Source organism: Trichogramma pretiosum, unplaced genomic scaffold, assembly GCF_000599845.2.
Source record: "Trichogramma pretiosum strain Unisexual culture from Peru unplaced genomic scaffold, Tpre_2.0 scaffold4, whole genome shotgun sequence".
In the NCBI taxonomy this organism is placed as follows: domain Eukaryota; kingdom Metazoa; phylum Arthropoda; class Insecta; order Hymenoptera; family Trichogrammatidae; genus Trichogramma; species Trichogramma pretiosum.
In genome coordinates this window covers 1,263,993-1,281,875 of record NW_019641688.1, presented here as the reverse complement: position 1 = coordinate 1,281,875, position 17,883 = coordinate 1,263,993, and the positions used below count along the sequence as shown (strand labels likewise).

The window sequence follows — 17,883 nt, the reverse complement described above, 5'->3', positions numbered from 1 at the left end:
TAAAAACTAAAAATAAAACTGGTGAAAGCATGAAAAAACCCTTACAACTATTGGTCGATGTTCATGCTGGCACTGCATTTTTGGGACTCATTCATGCATCGTCGTTTTACGCGCCGTACACGAAAAGTGTGTACACAAAAGCTCGCTACCGACTTGCTGGCTCGCGAGCTTGCGTGGCCGCTATCTATATATCGTCGTATTATATACATATACGTGGGGCGCGCGCGCACACTTTGCCCGCTCGCGCTTGTTGCCGAGAGAGAGGCGAGCTTCTCTCTCGTTGGCTTTCGGCAGAACGCGCGGAGCGCGATCGGGTCGAGTTAGTAGTCTACCGGGCGTTCGGTAGATCGCTTCTGACCAGGTGCTTTAACTTTTCTTTCTTACATTCGTTGACAATCTTCGCCGTAGTGTGGTGTTGCGCAAAATTTTCTTCCACACTGGTTCGATCGAAAATAAAAAAATTTTATGTGTTTCGAGTGCGATCGATCGGCCGTGATGAAAGTTTGATTCAAGAATCGCAAGTCGTGTCGTGTGCAATTTGTGTCGCGAGAATCGCGAGGATGAAACGATTGACTTGACGCGACGATATTACATTTACGAAGCAGGGAAAAGAAAAAAAAATATGCGATCGCGCGCTGTCGCGGATCCAGCAGCGCAGCAGCCGCTGCAGGGCGCAAAAACCAATTACGACGGCACGCGCGGACTTTTACTGTGTCATCTCCGTCGCTCGAGAACAATAAGATTACATTGATCCGCAGCGTGTGCTCGCGCGCGTGTGAATATACATCGATGTGTGCAGCGAGGCAAAAAAACGCTGACGCTCCGTAAGAGTAGTAGTAGTAGTGGGCGTTTACACGAAAAAAAATCAACAAACAAGCCCCCGGCTCGAAGCAGCGACGATCCACGGCAGCAGCGAGCGAGCAAGAGAGGGTCTGGCCGATGTTGCGCCGCTGTGCAAATCCACAGGTGTCTATCGGCTTTTCTCTCGCGGTAGTGGTGCACTGCTACTGCTACTTTATATGCTCGCACGAGCTCCGTACCGCGCCCCCCGCGCTGCCAGTGTGCTTAATTAATCCTCGAATATCGGCATATTTTCTCCGTCTCAATTAGACACTTTGTGCAGTTGCCGACTGCGTACATATTGCGAACGTACATAAGAACGAAGGTGAGTTTTGCGAATTCGCACACGTTTACGCATTATACATACATTATTATATTATATTCGGCAGAAAGTTTTGGTCGCAAGCTTATAATACCTTAACGCCCAAACCACCACCATAAACGGGGCGCGCGCGCGCGCGGCTTGATGTATATATTACCCCGTACTATACAGGCATTATACGCAGAGCTTGCGAGAATGGAAATTCTTATATAGCTCTATCCTAATGTACGTAACGCTTATCCGTGCGCAAAAGCAAAGTTTCGAGAGTTTCTGATTAGGTGACTCGCTGGGCTGAGCCATGCTCCTCTTCTCCTTGCTCTCTCGTGATTCTTTCTCGGGGAGCTTGCAAGCTCTCCTGCGATTGCCCCCCAAAATTTAGCGCGCGCTTGCGGCGCTATAGCACAGAGCTGAATAATGGCGCGTACACGAGCGCTCAGCTGAATTATCCAAATGAATTTATTGCGTTAGCCGACCGAGCGGAAACCGTCATAGTTTATGGCTCTGGGTGAATATTGCGAGAAAATTATACGATTATTTGGGAATCGGACAAGCTGTTTGTGGAGTAAAATTTGTCAGTGTGACAAGTGCTATATATTCGGAGATTTTCGAATTTATAGTTTTGAAAATATCGTCGTGACGTTTTAATAAAAGATATTATGACAAGTTATAATTTATCGATATAATTGATTGGGAAACTGGCGTATGGATACATTAAATATTTTTTAATCGTATACATTTTTCTCTTACATCTAGCCCAACTGATTTTTTACGTTACGAAGTTTTGTTCCTTTTTTATCTCGTTTACTTGTTCGCGCGTGCCGAAAGCTGTGAGACGCACATTACAATATTTGCCTTGCATATTAACACAATTGTTGCTTACTTATTTTTATCGTAACGATAAAAACAATTCCAGTTATACGAATGGGCTAATTATGCTCGGTGTACATTTATTTGCGGCCGAGACAATATGAGTCCTCTTTTTTGACAATAGACTCATGACTGCAATCTTATCGTCGGTGTACTCATTTTTCTGAAAAACATGTTTCGTTGCTTTTAAGAAATACAATGTAGCTCATACAATGAAATATCTTACATTATATTTGCAGCTCGAAATACATGCGAAATCGAGCTCTTATTGAATCAGCCTCATAAGTCCCAGTGTCCTTTTTTCGTATTCATTCGGTCGAAAATTAACGATAATCGCGCGCGAAACGGGCACTTGAATTATCCCGCGAGACTGCGATGAACGAGGCAGATATTTGCACGCGCGAGCCTCGAAAGAAAAATGACCGTACGCCGTGTAAGTATATATACGAAACACACACAGAGGCGGCGGCGCGAGATGGCTTTTTAATTGGCTGGCAATTTATTTTCGGGAGGCCAACGGCAGCAGCAGCAGCGCAACGCGCGCTATAGTGTTTTGCTTAAATTCGTTGTGAGTGATTTGTGACCGACTGTAAGTCTCGCGCAGAAAATATACTGCGCGACTTCGTAAAGCTGCATGCACGGCAGCACGCTTAGCTCGCCCGCACAAGTGAATAATAAAAACGTATGCGCAAAAAGTCGAATTGATTTTTACAAATCGTCTCGAGCTACTGTTTACTGTTTACAAGCGTAAATACGAAGTATTTGTTTACGGATAAGAAATAATAATTATTTACTCGCGAAACTCGAGTCGGCCGATGCTCCGCCTCAATTAGCGCTCGTTGCTGCGAGTATATCATAAAATTATATACATTTGTATAGGATAAATTCTTTCTGAAATTTCGCTGAATCATAAGGGTAGAAGCAGAGCTTCGAGCCCGACATAACGTTATATTGCTTCGTGCGAGAGCAGCAGTCGCCAACGCAGCTCGTAGTAGTACGGTACGTAATATATAAGCCCGTACGCGGCGGGAGCAATTATAGCGCCGCCGTTGCCGCGCCCGAGTCCTTAATAAATAGCTGCGGCTATATGTATTGTATACGTCGTGCAGCGCAGCGGTAGAGATATAATAATACTAAACGGCCGAAGATGTGCTTGGCCATTAAACGAGAGTCTGAGAGAGGAGAGCTTCTTGGTGCTTTCGCGTTTGTGCGCGTTTGTCTCGACGACTAAACAAAGCTTTCAAACGGCTCGATAGTTGCAGCACGAGCATCTATAGTGGCATGTGTATATAATACGACAGCTACCTCATTTAGTTTTCTTTGGATGCAATGATCTAGAGGCTCGATATTAGTCCGTCTGTGCGTATGTATGCGTCGAAAATGCATGAAAAGAAAAGAATAGAAAGAATCAATCGATGTGCAATACTCGATACCCGCGGTGACGCACGCTCATCACAATTATACACAAAAGCTCGAGAGTGAGAGTTCGTCATCTTTTGTCCATTTACGTGCTTGCACGTACGAGAGCTCTCTCGTGCTTTTGCGAGTACGTAAGCTAGAGTACAGTGTCACAGCTACGTAAGCTCGTGGGGGCATATTATATCTAAAACAGTTGTACAGTCGCGGCAGCTGCCAATATATGTATATAATATACGCGTGTGCAGTATGTGCGTCGGCCTCACACACACGGCTCGTCGGGTCCGCGCGAACGAGCGAGTGAGTTGCAGCGCGTAAAGTGACACGTGTTAAATGGCTCGACATGGAGCTAAATCGCTTTCATGTCTATAATGTAGCGTGTACATTACGTATATCTACGTACGCGCGCGCGAGCTCACTTATACTACATACGATATGTTTCGAACTGCTCTGCGTGAGCTTTGATATAATACCGCGAGCGAGCCGCGCGCGTCTACACTTGACTGCCGCTGCTGCTATATATATATGCTCATGCTGTTGCAGAGAGATTGGCCTGTCGTCGAGCTCAAACGCGAGCTACGCGTATATACATAATGTATATATCTCTCGCTTATATGTAACATTGTCAAAGTGAATAATTATATTAAATTGTACTTTGAATGTATACGCACGCGCGTACTTGTACATAGTGGACTCTCGCGAGATAATGCGATAAAAAGCACACACACGCGCGCGCGCACGTACGGTAGCGAGAGTCGAGTTATTATGAAGTCGCGCTATAATTGTTATTATCAGCAGCTGCCCTAAGCTCGAGCCTCGTGACCTCGGCTTTTTTTTCTCCTTTTTTTCTCTTTACCTCGCGCGCTGGCAGAGATTTTTGCTTGTTATTACATTTTTTCACGCTCTGTAACGCGTATAATACGCGTCTCTGTTTTATACGAGCTTGCGCGTATGCTACGGGCATCGGTCGAGAAACGCACGTATTGCGTTGAAAGCTTCGTGGCTGTTATTTTCGTCCAGCAGCATTGAGAACGAGAGAGAGAGAGAAAGGGAGAGAAACTTCGAAGCGCGTAAAAAAAAAGAAGAAACGTAATCATCTCCGACGGAACCGTGCATTACTCGCGTGTACGCTGCGGACTTTTAAAATAATCTTTCGTTACATACGCACGCTACGTACGAGCAGATCTATCAAAAATTTTGACTAAAATGCAAGGGTAAACTTGCCATTGAAATTTTTGTCATTGACGCTCGTAATGGGGGTAGATAATTGTTGCTGAAAAGCCCAAAAACGTTTGCAAATGTGTAAATTATTATGTGTACAGATATTTTGTCAGTAGCTATCCCTATGTTTTAGTAATTAGTGAATTATCAATGCACAAAATCAATTATTTTTTACTCTACAAGCATCAATTTGATGGAAAAAATATTATAGAATCATATGGGTTTAAAATCGTCCAAAAAATATGTGTGATTTTTTTCAAATTGTTGCAAACAACTTTAGGAATATAGGATTAAGACAAGAATTACAAAAATCGAAAATGTTTCCACATTTTTCATCTAAAATGAAGAACACATCTGAGGCATTTTATTTAATATATTAGTTTGTGTACAAAGGATAAAGCTTTTTCATAGTTATAACCAAACTAATAACAAAATAATATAAGGTTTTTTCGAAAAATTTGTCAACATTTTTTAAAGATATTGTATATGTAGCAAAATACTAGACACTATCATGAAAGGAATCTATGTGAGATTCAAGTGTATTCTTGCGACCATATGATTTGTGACAAATCTCACATTCAAAAGGTTTACTGCGATTATGTACAGTATTGATGTGAGATTTTAGGTTACCATTTTGTCCAAATGATTTGTGACAGATACCACATTCGAAGGGTTTGATCCGATCATGTACTGTATTAACGTGTGTATTGAGATGGCTCTTGAATGAAAATGATTTGTGACATATACCACAATCAAAGGCTTTGATCCGATTATGTACTGTATCTATGTGAGATTTGAGGGTATCTCGGCGACCAAATGATTTGTGACAAATATCACATTCGAAGGGTTTAATCACATTGTGTACTGTATTTATATGATTTCTTAGAGTATCCTTGCGGCCATATGATTTGCGACAAATATCACATTCGAAGGATTTGCTGCGGTCATGTACTGCATTTATGTGCCTTACGAGTTGACTCTGATATCCAAATGATTTGTGACAAATATCACATTCGAAGGGCTTGCTCCGATAATGTACTGTATTTATGTGTTTCTTGAGATCATCCTTGTAACCAAATGATTTGTTACAGACATCACACTCGAAGGGTTTACTGCGATTATGTACAGTCATTCTGTGTCTTTGGAGATAATACTTAGATCCGTATGATTTGTGACAAATCTCACATTCAAAGGGTTTGCTACGATCATGCACTATATTTATATGAGTTTGGAGGTTACCTTTTAGTCCAAATGATTTGTAACCAATCCCACATTCAAAAGGTTTGCTCCGATTATGTACTGCATTTATGTGAGTCTTTAGGTTGCACTTTTCTCCATATGATTTGTGGCAAATATCACATTCAAAAAGTTTAATTCGATTATGTACTGTATTGATATGAGATTTTGGGTTACTTTTGTATGAAAATGATTTGTAACAAATTTCACATTTATATAGTCCAGTGTTATTTTGTGTCGCTATAATATGTAAATTTAGACTCGTTTCTTCTTTTTCACTTAGTTTATACTTATAGAATGATTTTTTGCGGAAAGTTTTTTCGAATGTTTTCATCTTTTCGGATTTTTTAAACTTCAATCGAGAATTTACTTGAAATTGACAATCATTATGATAATCGAATCCTTTTCTTATCAAAATTATCAGTTCTTTATCGATTAAGTAATTGGTTTGAATTTGATTTTCTATGTTTACTATAGATTGAAAACTTTGATTTTCAGTTTTGCAGATGGCTGGCGATAGAGAAGGTAGATCCGATTTTACATATTTGCACTCGATATCTATAAATATTTTTTCATCTAACCTCTCCCGTAACACCACAGCATCATTTACGTATTTTGCCTGAAATTAAAATTGTGAAATAGTTTCCAATAGTCAATCAATGAAACATGATTCTCATAATTGAGCTCACCGATGATTCATGAAACGGCAATGTTTTAAAGTTTTCATTTTTGCAAGAGTTCACTAAATCGAAAGCATAACCTTCACCAGCATTAGACCAAGTATCGACTGGCTCCTCCTTTACCCTGAAAAATATTTGAATTTAAGAAAAATTGCTGAAAAATAGTATAACGCACTTAAAAAGTTTACCTCACTACATCACTATTGCTTTCCATAACCTTCTTGATTATATTTATTCCGTATTTACATCAATTTTTAACACAGTATATTAAAAAGATATTTGAGGTTAAATGTCTCTAGTAGTTGATTCCGTACCTCGATATCAAGTATAGGATAAGCCTATATATTAGCGAGATGATCTGGCGATTGCTATCATCGCTCGCTGGTAAAACTTTCCCCCTCTACTGTCGACAGCATTCATACGATACGCAGTTTTTGTGCACATGCTTGGCTTTGTTTTCTTTTGTGTATCAATTCTGTTAGTAGACTTCGCGACAAATACTCCAAAATATGCCGGTTTTTTGCTTCCATTTGAGATTGCTGCGGGAAGGAGCAATTTTACAAATCAATGAGACTGGAGATTCGGGGGTAGAGTCGCGATTAAAATTGTCGCCGCTTGATGCGTGTAATAGATGTAGATACTTCTTTATGAAGGTTCCAAAAAGATTGGCAAATGCGTGAGCAACAAACATTATGTCAGGTAATTTTTTCATAGATATTTGAGTATTCCACAAGGCCAAAAATCGCGTTTTTTCGTAAAAATTATTCTTATTCCGTGTTTTACGTTTTTGAAATCATTTGGACCTTTTCTTGAACTTTTTTATTGGCTTTGAGATACCAAAAAAACTAAATAAAGTTCGCTAGAATTTCAAAATAGTATGACTTGGTTATTCTCATTAATTTTTTAGAACCATTTCTAATTTTTATAAGAATTGTATTATTATTTGGATGATTTTAAACCTTAATTTTTATTGTTCAAACATTTTTTTTCGATTGATGCTATGTTGTTAAGAACAAAATAATTAAGTTGGCTTATTACCAATTTAACATTCACTTGAAATCATACCATTTAAATATCATTTTTTCAAATCCTAGTGGATCTTTCTTTATATAATCAATGTCTTAATGCCAAAAAAAGGTCAGAGAAAGGTTTTGAGGGATTTTTTGTAGAGCTGCTCATACAAGTACGTTAAAATTTGTGGTGTGCAGTCGCGCACCAAGAGAGATAAAGCTGCGAGTAGCGAGACTGCCGCTCATGTGAAAATTGAACGTCTCCGCGTTTGTAAAAGTTAAAAAAGCCAAAAGTTTAGCGCGTGAAAGCCCGCAAGCTTTCCACGCGTATACACGCACGCGCGCGCGTTAGCACGCTTAAGCGTCAAAATGCATATATTATATATAATATCGCTCGGGCGCATCTTACGTGTGGTTAACGCGCGAGTTTGAACAATATTTGCTTGCTCGCGCACGCGTCTATCCAGCTGTATCGTAACGAGTTTAACGTTATTCCGAAGACGTCGAAAAGATTCGCCGTACTGACGGAGGCGAGCGTTTAGTCGTGTGTAAAAGTCGACGTCGAGTTGTTTATATCTCGCGCTTCGTGATCTATAGGTCGTCGCGTGTACATCTATAAATATTCGTGTCAATAAACTCGAGTGTTTATAATAGTCAAGCAGATCCACATCATTTTTTTGACTAATTTTTGGAAAATAAACAAATTATGAAAAATTCATCGAATCTTAAAAAGTACGTATTGGTGTTCAGGGTCTTTCATGATCCGATCAATTGCGGATATTCTCGAATTAATCTTTACTTACGTAAAGTATCGAGTTTCTCGCAGATAAATCTATTTCCATTGCACTGCGGTAAACGACTCGAAAACTAAAAAAAAAATAAAACAAATTAATCCAGACAAACGACTTTGGCACTTGAGCAAAAACTGCGTCAAACATTCTTGTCGTCGTTGAAGAAAAATTTAAAACAGATAGAAAAAATCGCTTTTGCTCCTCGCACGACGTTGGAGTCGATACATTCTGTCGAGGTGGAAAAAAAGTAATAATATCCACACGTCGCGTTGCTTTCTCTATCTTTCTTTCTTCATGAATACAAGGGGATCCGGCTTGCGCTAAGAAGGAGGAGAAGAAGAAGAAGAAGAAGCTTTTTCCCATAATAGGTCGATGTTTAAGCGGGACAGGTTATGCGGCGGCACGAAAACATCGTCATTCGTCTCGACACTCGTGGCTTTCGATCTCCTCGCTCTTTTGTCTCTCTCCTACGCGTTTGCGAGCAAATGTGTCCTCTCCGATAGTCGAGAGGGAGAAAAATTTAAAGTCTACTACACGTCGTTCGATGGATTGTGGCGGTGCGCGAGCGAGCGAATGTATAGAAGCTTGAGCGACAAGAGTCTGCTGTGTGTAGCCATAAACGTGTCGTGTGCATTTTTGTCGATTTTCCATCTCTTTCACTCTCTCTCATTTCAATTTTGCTCCACTGACATGGATTCGAGAGTGTCGCGTCGCGTTCAGGCGCGCTCGGCGCTCGAACCCACCGCCGAACTCACTTTGCAAAATTATTTCTCGTAAACGTTGTCCCGTTCCCGAGCTTTAAACGTTTTCGAAACGAAAATAAAGATGAGAATAAATACTCTACGCGATGCAACATATGCTCTTGCAAATGAACGAATGCACACTTACGAAATTACACGATCATCATCGTCGTCATCATCAAACGATTGCGGTAAATTTTTTTCGCGCATACGTCGTCGTTTAAAAATTCTTTTACGTCGAGTCATTAATTTTTTTTCTTTTTTTTTAATGCATCGTCTTTATCTTCGCTTTAGCCCCGCAGCCTATAATCAACCGACCATGAGAGCACAAGGGGTTTTCCTTGTACATATACCGGCGACGATAACACGCACACACACTCATATAGTGTATGTAATAGTCGCAAGACAGTGTACAGCAGCAGAGAGCAGTGTAGCATAAATGTAGGTACGCGATAATACAAGAGAGAGAGAGAGAGAGAGAGCCTCGCCCCTTTGGCAATGTGGGCGATCGATGCTTCAGTTTTAACGCTGGCTTACACACACAAATACACACACAAACACACTCACGCGTGTACCATATATCGTGTATATATACGTCGCGCAGACGGGTATTGACTAGAGTGAGCAAATTTATGCCTGCACGTCGTAAAATGAGTTAAGCCGTTTGACATTATACATCGGTAAACCGCCTTTTACCAACATTGCACTTTTTTACCTATTTTTTCTTTTTTTTTGTCGTTATTGCTCGGCCGCCATTTCAATAAGCTCGCGCTCGGTGTCATTTCATGCGAAGGATTATCGTGTCGGGATTTTGCTCGTGGTAAAATTTCGTCGATGATACGTACTCACGCATCTACAGTAATGCACAGTACGTTAATGATGCGTCTTTATGTTCCTGACTTTTTTCCGGAAAAATTCTTCTTATCTGCGCGCGAAATAACAGATACGAAGTAAATGAAAAAAGCGTCAGTTCGTTTGTATGCATCTTTGTATGCGGCAGTGCAGTACGTATACATTGACAAAAGAGAGGGAGATGGTGTCTTGTTGCTCGAGGGTATGGCAAATAAGGGCTTGTCGCTCGGTTTGTATTCTCTTATACAAATTTCACGTGTGCAAATTCATCCAAGACAAATAGGGCTTGTTGCAGCACTTGATGTCAACGACGACGACGACACTGCTCTCGTGCACTACTTTTCAAGACGAATTTATATACACCCACTCGATCGATGTTGCACGCGCTGGCTAATGTATATAAATATCACAATAATATTGTCAAGTTTTTTTAGGCGCTCGATTTTTCGAAAGCTCGTATCGAGCTCGCTCAGAGAGATTTCGTTTATTATATCTTTCGGCGCGTGTCGCCGGGCTCGCGATCGCCAATTATCCATCGAAGCTTACGTTTGTGTACACGATAGAAAACAAGACGACTAACGATTTTACTGAATTTTAGTTGTAACTGGGTTAGATATACGGCTATTTTTACTTTGCCACTTGTAGATTTACAGATAATGGTACTCGCCATCTAGCGGTAGAGTTCAAATCTTGCTCACCATCTAGCGGTAGAGCTCAAATCTCGTTCAATGATTAAATTATTATATTCAGTATTTTTGATTCACGGCAATGTACTTCAAAACATTTTAAATTTTAATGGTAATTTATACGTTCATTGGGCGCAACAGTGAAGGAAGATAAGCATATGAAAACGCGATTGAAATAGTGCATGAATCATCGGTATGGCGCTGTTAGACTGTCCCGATGATTCTCACAAGTTTATTCTCGTTGCGTTTTTGCGAAAATAAACGCATTATTGCAGCCAAAGCCAAAATAAAATTAATTTCCAATACGTCGCGAATGTCTCTCTCGGCATTTCGATCGACCGATCGTGTAATTTTTCCCCGGATAATAATCATCCATTGCTTCACTTTTTTTGCTGCTCGATGTCACGCAGTGAATTTTTCGCTAATATAGCCACGCCAGTATCTAGCTCCACTTTTTTCTTCATGCGCTCTGAGTACATAGCGAAAGATGCGCTTGACTCCATATATAATATAACCGTAATAAAAATGCGCAATGACGATAGTATTCCATCTTTTCGCATTTTTCATACGCTCGCGCGCGCAAAGAGAGAGAGGAAGAGAGATAGCTGTGCACATTACCCAGCCCCGCGGGCTCGCGCTGGGATATATAATACGCGTTGCTTTCTCCGTCGTCGTCGACGACGAGTAAAGCAATTTATTATTATACGTTGTGCGTTTTTAATTTACGAATAATATACGTAATTTTTTTTGTTCCTGCACGTCGTAGCTTAAAGCGTTTCCTTCGCTATGTATAATACACACAAGATATACACAAGGACTTCGATCAGCAAAAAAGAAAGAAAGAAAAACAAAAGCTGCACTGCGAATCGCGCGGATTTCGCTGCCAAATTATCGTCTTTAACGATGATGGATATTTCCTCACTTTTTCTTGGCAAATTTTGCACAATAATAAAATTCCGACGATCATCCCTAGTTTCGCGAGCGAAATAAGCAACGAGATCAATAGGACAGTCGAGTTTTATGACTGTATAGTTACCGGTTAAAAGTTTTTCCCCTCTTCGATGAAGAAAGTAAAAAAAAAGAAAAAAAAGAAAAAAGCGCGAGGCGATTGTACTACCACTACTACAGCGTCAAAGAGGCACGACGCGAGGCGCGCAAACATACACACAAACTCACACACGTGCGTTCACACGTAGTCGCGAACTTTTCCGAATCGATCGCGCGAGTCCAGGTGTAGTCGCTGTAAAAGGGTGCACAGAAAAGTTTCGCTGCTGCTGCTGCTGCTACGCGCTATATAAAGTATAACGTCGCGCGCGCAAAAGCGAGCTGTTTATTTCGCTGCATCGTCGAGTCTGCTCTATATGTGTGTGTGTGTGTGTGTGTGTGTGTGTGTGTGTGTGTGTGCATATATTAAACATTTCCACGGGTTGTATGTCACAAGTCGACAACGGGCTCGCGCGCCTTCGTGCGCTTATAATATGGACAGATCTAGACAAATATTTGTCCAAGCTCTATATAGGTATCATGTGTGCATATGTGTGTGTGTGTGTCTCCTCCGAGAGACCTTCGAAAGCTTATTCGCGTGCCATTTGCGCGCGTACGTCCGATATGTGTATACATTGCATTTATATACATGTGGTACGTCAGCCGCGTGAAATGTAAATTCGCGGTATAGTAGTTTGATCGCTTGGACGCGATCGATGCGCTTTTTATTTTCTCGCGATCGATCGACGCGTTCGTTAGTTAAACAATGGGCGCAGAATTGGTATCATTGTATAATGCAATACCGACTATATGTGTATTGGGCATCCTGAAAAATAGATGCTCGTGGCTGCAGCTGCTGGCGCGGAATAATATAACTAATAGATTTCCTCGGGAATCCTCGGCTGAATATATATAGCGCCCTGAGCTCGTCGCCCGCAGTCATTATTCTCTCTCTCGCTCTTCCAGCGCGAAGAAATATTAGTTGGATAAATACCCTGGGCTTCTCTCGCGGCTTCGAGCGTCCCGCGCAAGAGAGGCTAAAATATAAAATGCATGAAAAGGCAGTTAAGCGGTGTATAGCTCGAGCGAAACTACTACATCACAAATCAAAGCGTCGATGCCCGTACTTTATTATATGTGCGCACATAGATCAGGAGGGGTGTCGAGAGCTACCCCACATCCATATCTCGCGTAATCCCTTTTTTATTTACCTTAACACCTAAATACACACACACACACACAAGTACACACACAACAGCAGAAGTAGTAGCAGCCCAGAGTCCCTTAGGGCAATACTGTGGCGTTTCTCAGACGTCCGACGTGCCTTAAATAATAACATATAACTCAAGCAATTCGTGTTGGCGGTTGTGTCGGCGCCTTACATGGCGCATGTAAATAGTCGAGGGAGGGCTGGTGTAGTACTACGAACAACGACGCGATTTCCGCACATCATCGTTCAACGCCGCCGAGTAATAATGTAATAATCGCGCCCTCGGCATGCAAATGAAGTAACGGCGTCTGTTGTGCTTTACACACCCACCAACACACAATGTGATATATAATTCACGAGATATACACAACGCGGCCGTGTAACGAGCGACGAGTTACCACTACCACTACTACTGCTGCTACTTGCCGAGCGCTGAAAGACATCCGCACGCGGGTATATTAGTTGTAATAGACTTGTACGAGGCGCTTCGACGATCGTGCGTACGCTTTTTGCTCGCGGTAAAGTATAAATGAAGAGTATGTGTGTCATCGTGTATACAACCGCGCGAAAAAGTGAGAAATTCAGCGGTGGGAAAAAAGGCTCGATCGTTTTGCGGGTAGGTCGCGCGCTGTGGCAGAAGCAGCTGGCGTGTGTTCTTTTATTCAACGGAAAAAATATATTAATGAATGATGATCTCGCACCGCCGCGTGCATACACTGAAATATACGAAATTTAATAAAAATAAGTCCTTCCTTTTTTTTCGCGTGTAACTTTCTTAATGAAAACTTGGGTGCGAGCCATGCACGATCGTACATGCTCATTTTACTGTTTGCTGTATGTAACGAGTGCGCAACTTACAGGGTAAACATGTGCCAGCGCAAGTTTTAACGGAAAGTTAATTAAACGTTGGGATTTGTAGCAGTGTGCCGAGTTATGCATACACCGTTAAGAAAAAAAACATGAATATAATGTAGATTTAATGTAAAATTATATATTAAGATTAAAGTAAACAATATTGAATTTCATTTAAGATACTTTTACTTGAAATCTTCGTTGAAAATTAATGTATCATCACTGATTCGTTTTTTTTTTTTCAAATACTTTCCAAAAAATGTATGAAATGCAGTCACATACATTATTTTCAATACAAAATAAACAGTAATGATTTAGAATACTATACTCAAATTTAAACATTTGAACTAAAATTACTTAAAAAATTCATGAAAATTCAATCGTCACCACTAAATGGCGTATACCTTTGTCTGTAAATCTGCAAGTAAACAAGTCAAAATAATTGTATAAGTTAAAGCACAGGTAGTCAAACTCGTAAATTTTAATTGAATTTAAATGAAATTATTAAATTAAATTGAATTGAATTGAATGAATTGCTACAGACTTATACGTAATTAAATTTTTTTCTTTTTACAAGCATCAAGGATAATTTTATTTAATTTAAATCTGAAATACTTATAAATATTTTTAAAAGCGTACCATATACCAGCCAACAGTCGAGCTTGCACCAGTCGAAGAATACGCGCTCGTTTCGCTTCGCGCTTTTTCCCTAGCCAACTTGCGCGCGTCGAAAAAAGAGCTGCACAAGAGAAAACTGATAGAAGAAGAAAAATACACTTTCGTTCGAAAAACGGTGTCGCGCGAGCGAGCTTGCGAGCGAGAGAGCGGAAAATTTCGATGCAAACTCTGGCACAGATTCAATGGACGCCTGTGTATACGAGTGCGGGTGTGCGCGTGTGTGAGTGTCGATGTTAGTGTGCAGCGCGTACATCACACGTACGCGCTCGTACGTGCGCGCGAGCACACACTTACTCATATACGTATGGAGTAAAAGTGTTGAAACTTACTGGCATTGCGGGACAAGTATATTTAGAACAGTATTTCTCTATGATGAATGTTGGGGGCTCTTTGATGCGCGCAGAGAGAGAGAGAGAGAGCTGTTTTTCTCATATCATTACTCTGCACGCAAACGTAGGCTATATATTTCTCGTCGCTGATTGGCTTGACAGGTCAAATGTATTCGCGCGTCTAGCGACTAAACGCCCGATGAAACGATATAATAATTCCGTCGTTTTTCTCTTTTTTTTCTCTTTTTTTTCTGTTGCAAATGAATATAAACCAGCCGCGAGTTGCGCTCTGAAACACGAACTTAATCGCTATATAATGGTTATAAGTCGATACAAATTAATTTATTTTCGTATATATCTGCAGCGAGCAGGCCGCGCTGCTGCACGATCTCGATCGCTATTAAAGCCCGACTTATCGTTTATTGAACGAAATGAAACGTAAATATTTTTATGGACGCTATTTTCGATTCAGCGGGAGACGGGGGGAAAGTAAACGCATTTGTGCTCTCGAGGTTTTACGATTTAAACGATTTATATTTGATGCACATACACGCGGGAGCTTTTTTGAAGCGACCCTCGTATACGTTTTTTTGGGCAATTATTAATTCATTCTCCCTGCCTCGTTGACAATTATTATCTCGGCGGCAAAATATGCGATTTATGAACTTTTCAACATTTATCCTAATTTACTCGTCGTCGTCGTCGTCGTCGACAGTTTATTACTATACGGTTGGTGCGGTTTTGCGTGCGGGCTGCTCCAACTTGATATACTCCGTGCGAACAGCCCGCGCGCATGCATATTCTTCATTCTAGCGTATATCTTGGAGCCGGAAGAAAGAAAAAAAAATGAAAAATACGATTTGATAAGGTTATAAGATGAGAAAATGAGAAAAATCCTCCTTATTATTTTCCTCCCTTCGCTTCATGCAGCCGGCATTACCCTGGCGTTGAGTGTCATATTTTATTTTTTGCAGACTTTTGAAAAGATGATATTATCGGAAGTAAAGGCTTGGGGCATTATGATAATAATGTATTAGCCCGTAAAAGTTTGATGGAAAACGTAAGCGCACACGCGCAAGCATAAGAAGAGACAGAGCCACCTGAAAACTCGAGGAAGCGTGTAATATAAAAGACGAAGGAGAAAAAAATAAAAACCATTTTTATTCGAGCTTCTGCTCAATATAATAAACGCACTGGAGTAGGCCTCGTATATTACACGCATTCGTATGCTCGTCTCTCATCGAATGCTCGTAAAGAGCGCCCCCATACATGCCCCGCTCAGCGCGACGTTATATAGCCCGTGAGTAAGTACACACGTACCACACTCGGAAAAGAAGACGATGGAAAAAAGACTCGTAGAAACGTGTATACCCCATTTGGCAAGATCGGCCCGGGTGCGCGTTCGACTAACGATCAAAAACCAGAGTTAGCGATTCCTACATAAAACACGCGAAATAGTACAACCGAATGCGGATAGGGCTCGAAAAGTAAAGAGAGACGGAAAAAATCGCTCGGCTAGATTAATCGTGTCGTGTTTATTTGTATATATGTACGTGTATACGATAGCGGTACGCAGACGCTGACGGTCGACCGCGAATTTACACGCGATATATTCCTTCGGCGGATATCCGACTAGAGCCCCGGCAACGTGTTGAAATAACACCTGCCATGCGATGTAGCAGCAGCAGCGGCGGCAGCAGCAGAGCACCGCAAGCTCGAGAGAAATTATGAGGTTGTATATGCCCGTTTATATACGTAGGTATATACCTATAAGAGAGAAAATATCGGACCGAGAAAAACAGAGTCTTGTCGAGTTCTGAGGATGGGCTGCCTCGGCGCGATACATATTTTCATAATCTAATAATAGCGAGGATGAAAATTTACAAATGAGTTTTTGATCCAGCAGGCGCGATCAAGCGCATGTGCTTCGATGAATGATTTTTCACAAAAGCGACGCGAATTCTTTCTTCAATTATTTAGAGGTATGACTCAATGAATGAATGCGTGTGAATTAATAAGATTTATAAATGACAAAAAAAAATAATATCTCTCTTTCGGTCTTCATTGTGGATTTGTTGTTAAGTTAAAAATAAATTGACAGTGACGTCAGAGAGAGAAAAGCTTGCAGAGTTTTACAAGTTCGCTTCCAGCTGACTCTTTTTTTGCGCATGAACAGCATGAATGAATGTATGAGAAACAGATACGCGTATTTCCATTAGTGATGTAAGGAAAAAGAAGAAGTGCGCTTTTGATTGAAAATACACTTAAGAACGTTGTTGGGGAGCAATAAGATCGCAAGGGCAGCGATGGGTAGTTGATTTTCCTCATTCTCGTTTCACAGCTTAAAAAAAAGTCAAAGAAAATGTTTTCTAAAATTATACCTTCCACACGACTCTCTTAATTATGAAGCAGATTGCCAAAGTAAACTTAATTCGTTTTTGCTCTGTACGGGTATACATTTTCGTTCTTTTTGATCTTTCGGTAACATTAAAAATTTATAATAAAAAATGTGAAATTTCGTGGTTCAATAAGATAAAAACATCAAAGATAAAAACATTTACTTGACTGGCCTTGATTTATGACTCGGCGGGGACAAGTTGTTTCTGGTATAAAGACCCTTCACCTAGCGGCAATAAGCAAATTACGATTTTTTTCGGATATTATCGATGATATTCACGATCGAATAAAAAAAAATTACTTCATTACCGAAGGTTTTTTTATCATCATTACTGAAGGTTCATACATAGATTCGTCAGATAAATTAAAATAAGTGCTGCAATATGAAACTTTATAAGTAGGCTCACAAACATGAATTCAACATTCATTTTAAGTATGTTCAACAAAATAATGTATTATAGTCTGAAGAAGTAACTTGCAATTAATTCACATAAAAATATATTTACAAAGCAGAAACGCAGCTTTTTACCGCATCATTATTGTTATGTATAAAGTAGCAGCGTCAATTTTTTTTCACTCGCCCCTTCGATATATAATGTAATCTACGCACTGATTATATTAATTTTGCAGCGTGAGCGCGCAATGCGTCGCCCACGAGAAAATCCATGAGATTTTACAGCGACGGAGAGGAAATTTCCTCGCGTTATAAACGTCACGATCGATTAATAAGTTTTCTAAGCCACTGGTGCGACCGAAGAGAGCAGCTGCGTGC

General features: G+C 40.5%; 2 protein-coding genes across 5 annotated transcripts in view; one reads left to right on the top strand and one right to left on the bottom strand.

Moving 5' to 3' along the window:
* Positions 1-343: 343 nt before the first annotated feature.
* Positions 344-17,883, top strand: part of LOC106656247 (calcitonin gene-related peptide type 1 receptor-like) — a 140,629-nt gene continuing 123,089 nt past the window's right edge. For all 4 annotated transcript variants that reach the window (XM_014377072.2, XM_023461701.1, XM_014377076.2 and 1 more), the window contains exon 1: positions 344-1,165. The gene's annotated coding sequence lies outside the window, so the exon portion shown is untranslated. The remainder of the gene's footprint in view (positions 1,166-17,883) is intronic.
* Positions 4,647-6,842, bottom strand: LOC106655997 (zinc finger protein 28 homolog). Its single transcript, XM_014376608.1, has 5 exons — positions 6,771-6,842; positions 6,592-6,706; positions 6,273-6,521; positions 5,445-5,732; positions 4,647-4,718 (listed from the first exon to the last, which is right to left on the bottom strand). The coding sequence occupies exons 1-5, from the start codon at positions 6,794-6,796 to the stop codon at positions 4,647-4,649; spliced, it is 750 nt and encodes a 249-aa protein (XP_014232094.1). The 5' UTR covers positions 6,797-6,842.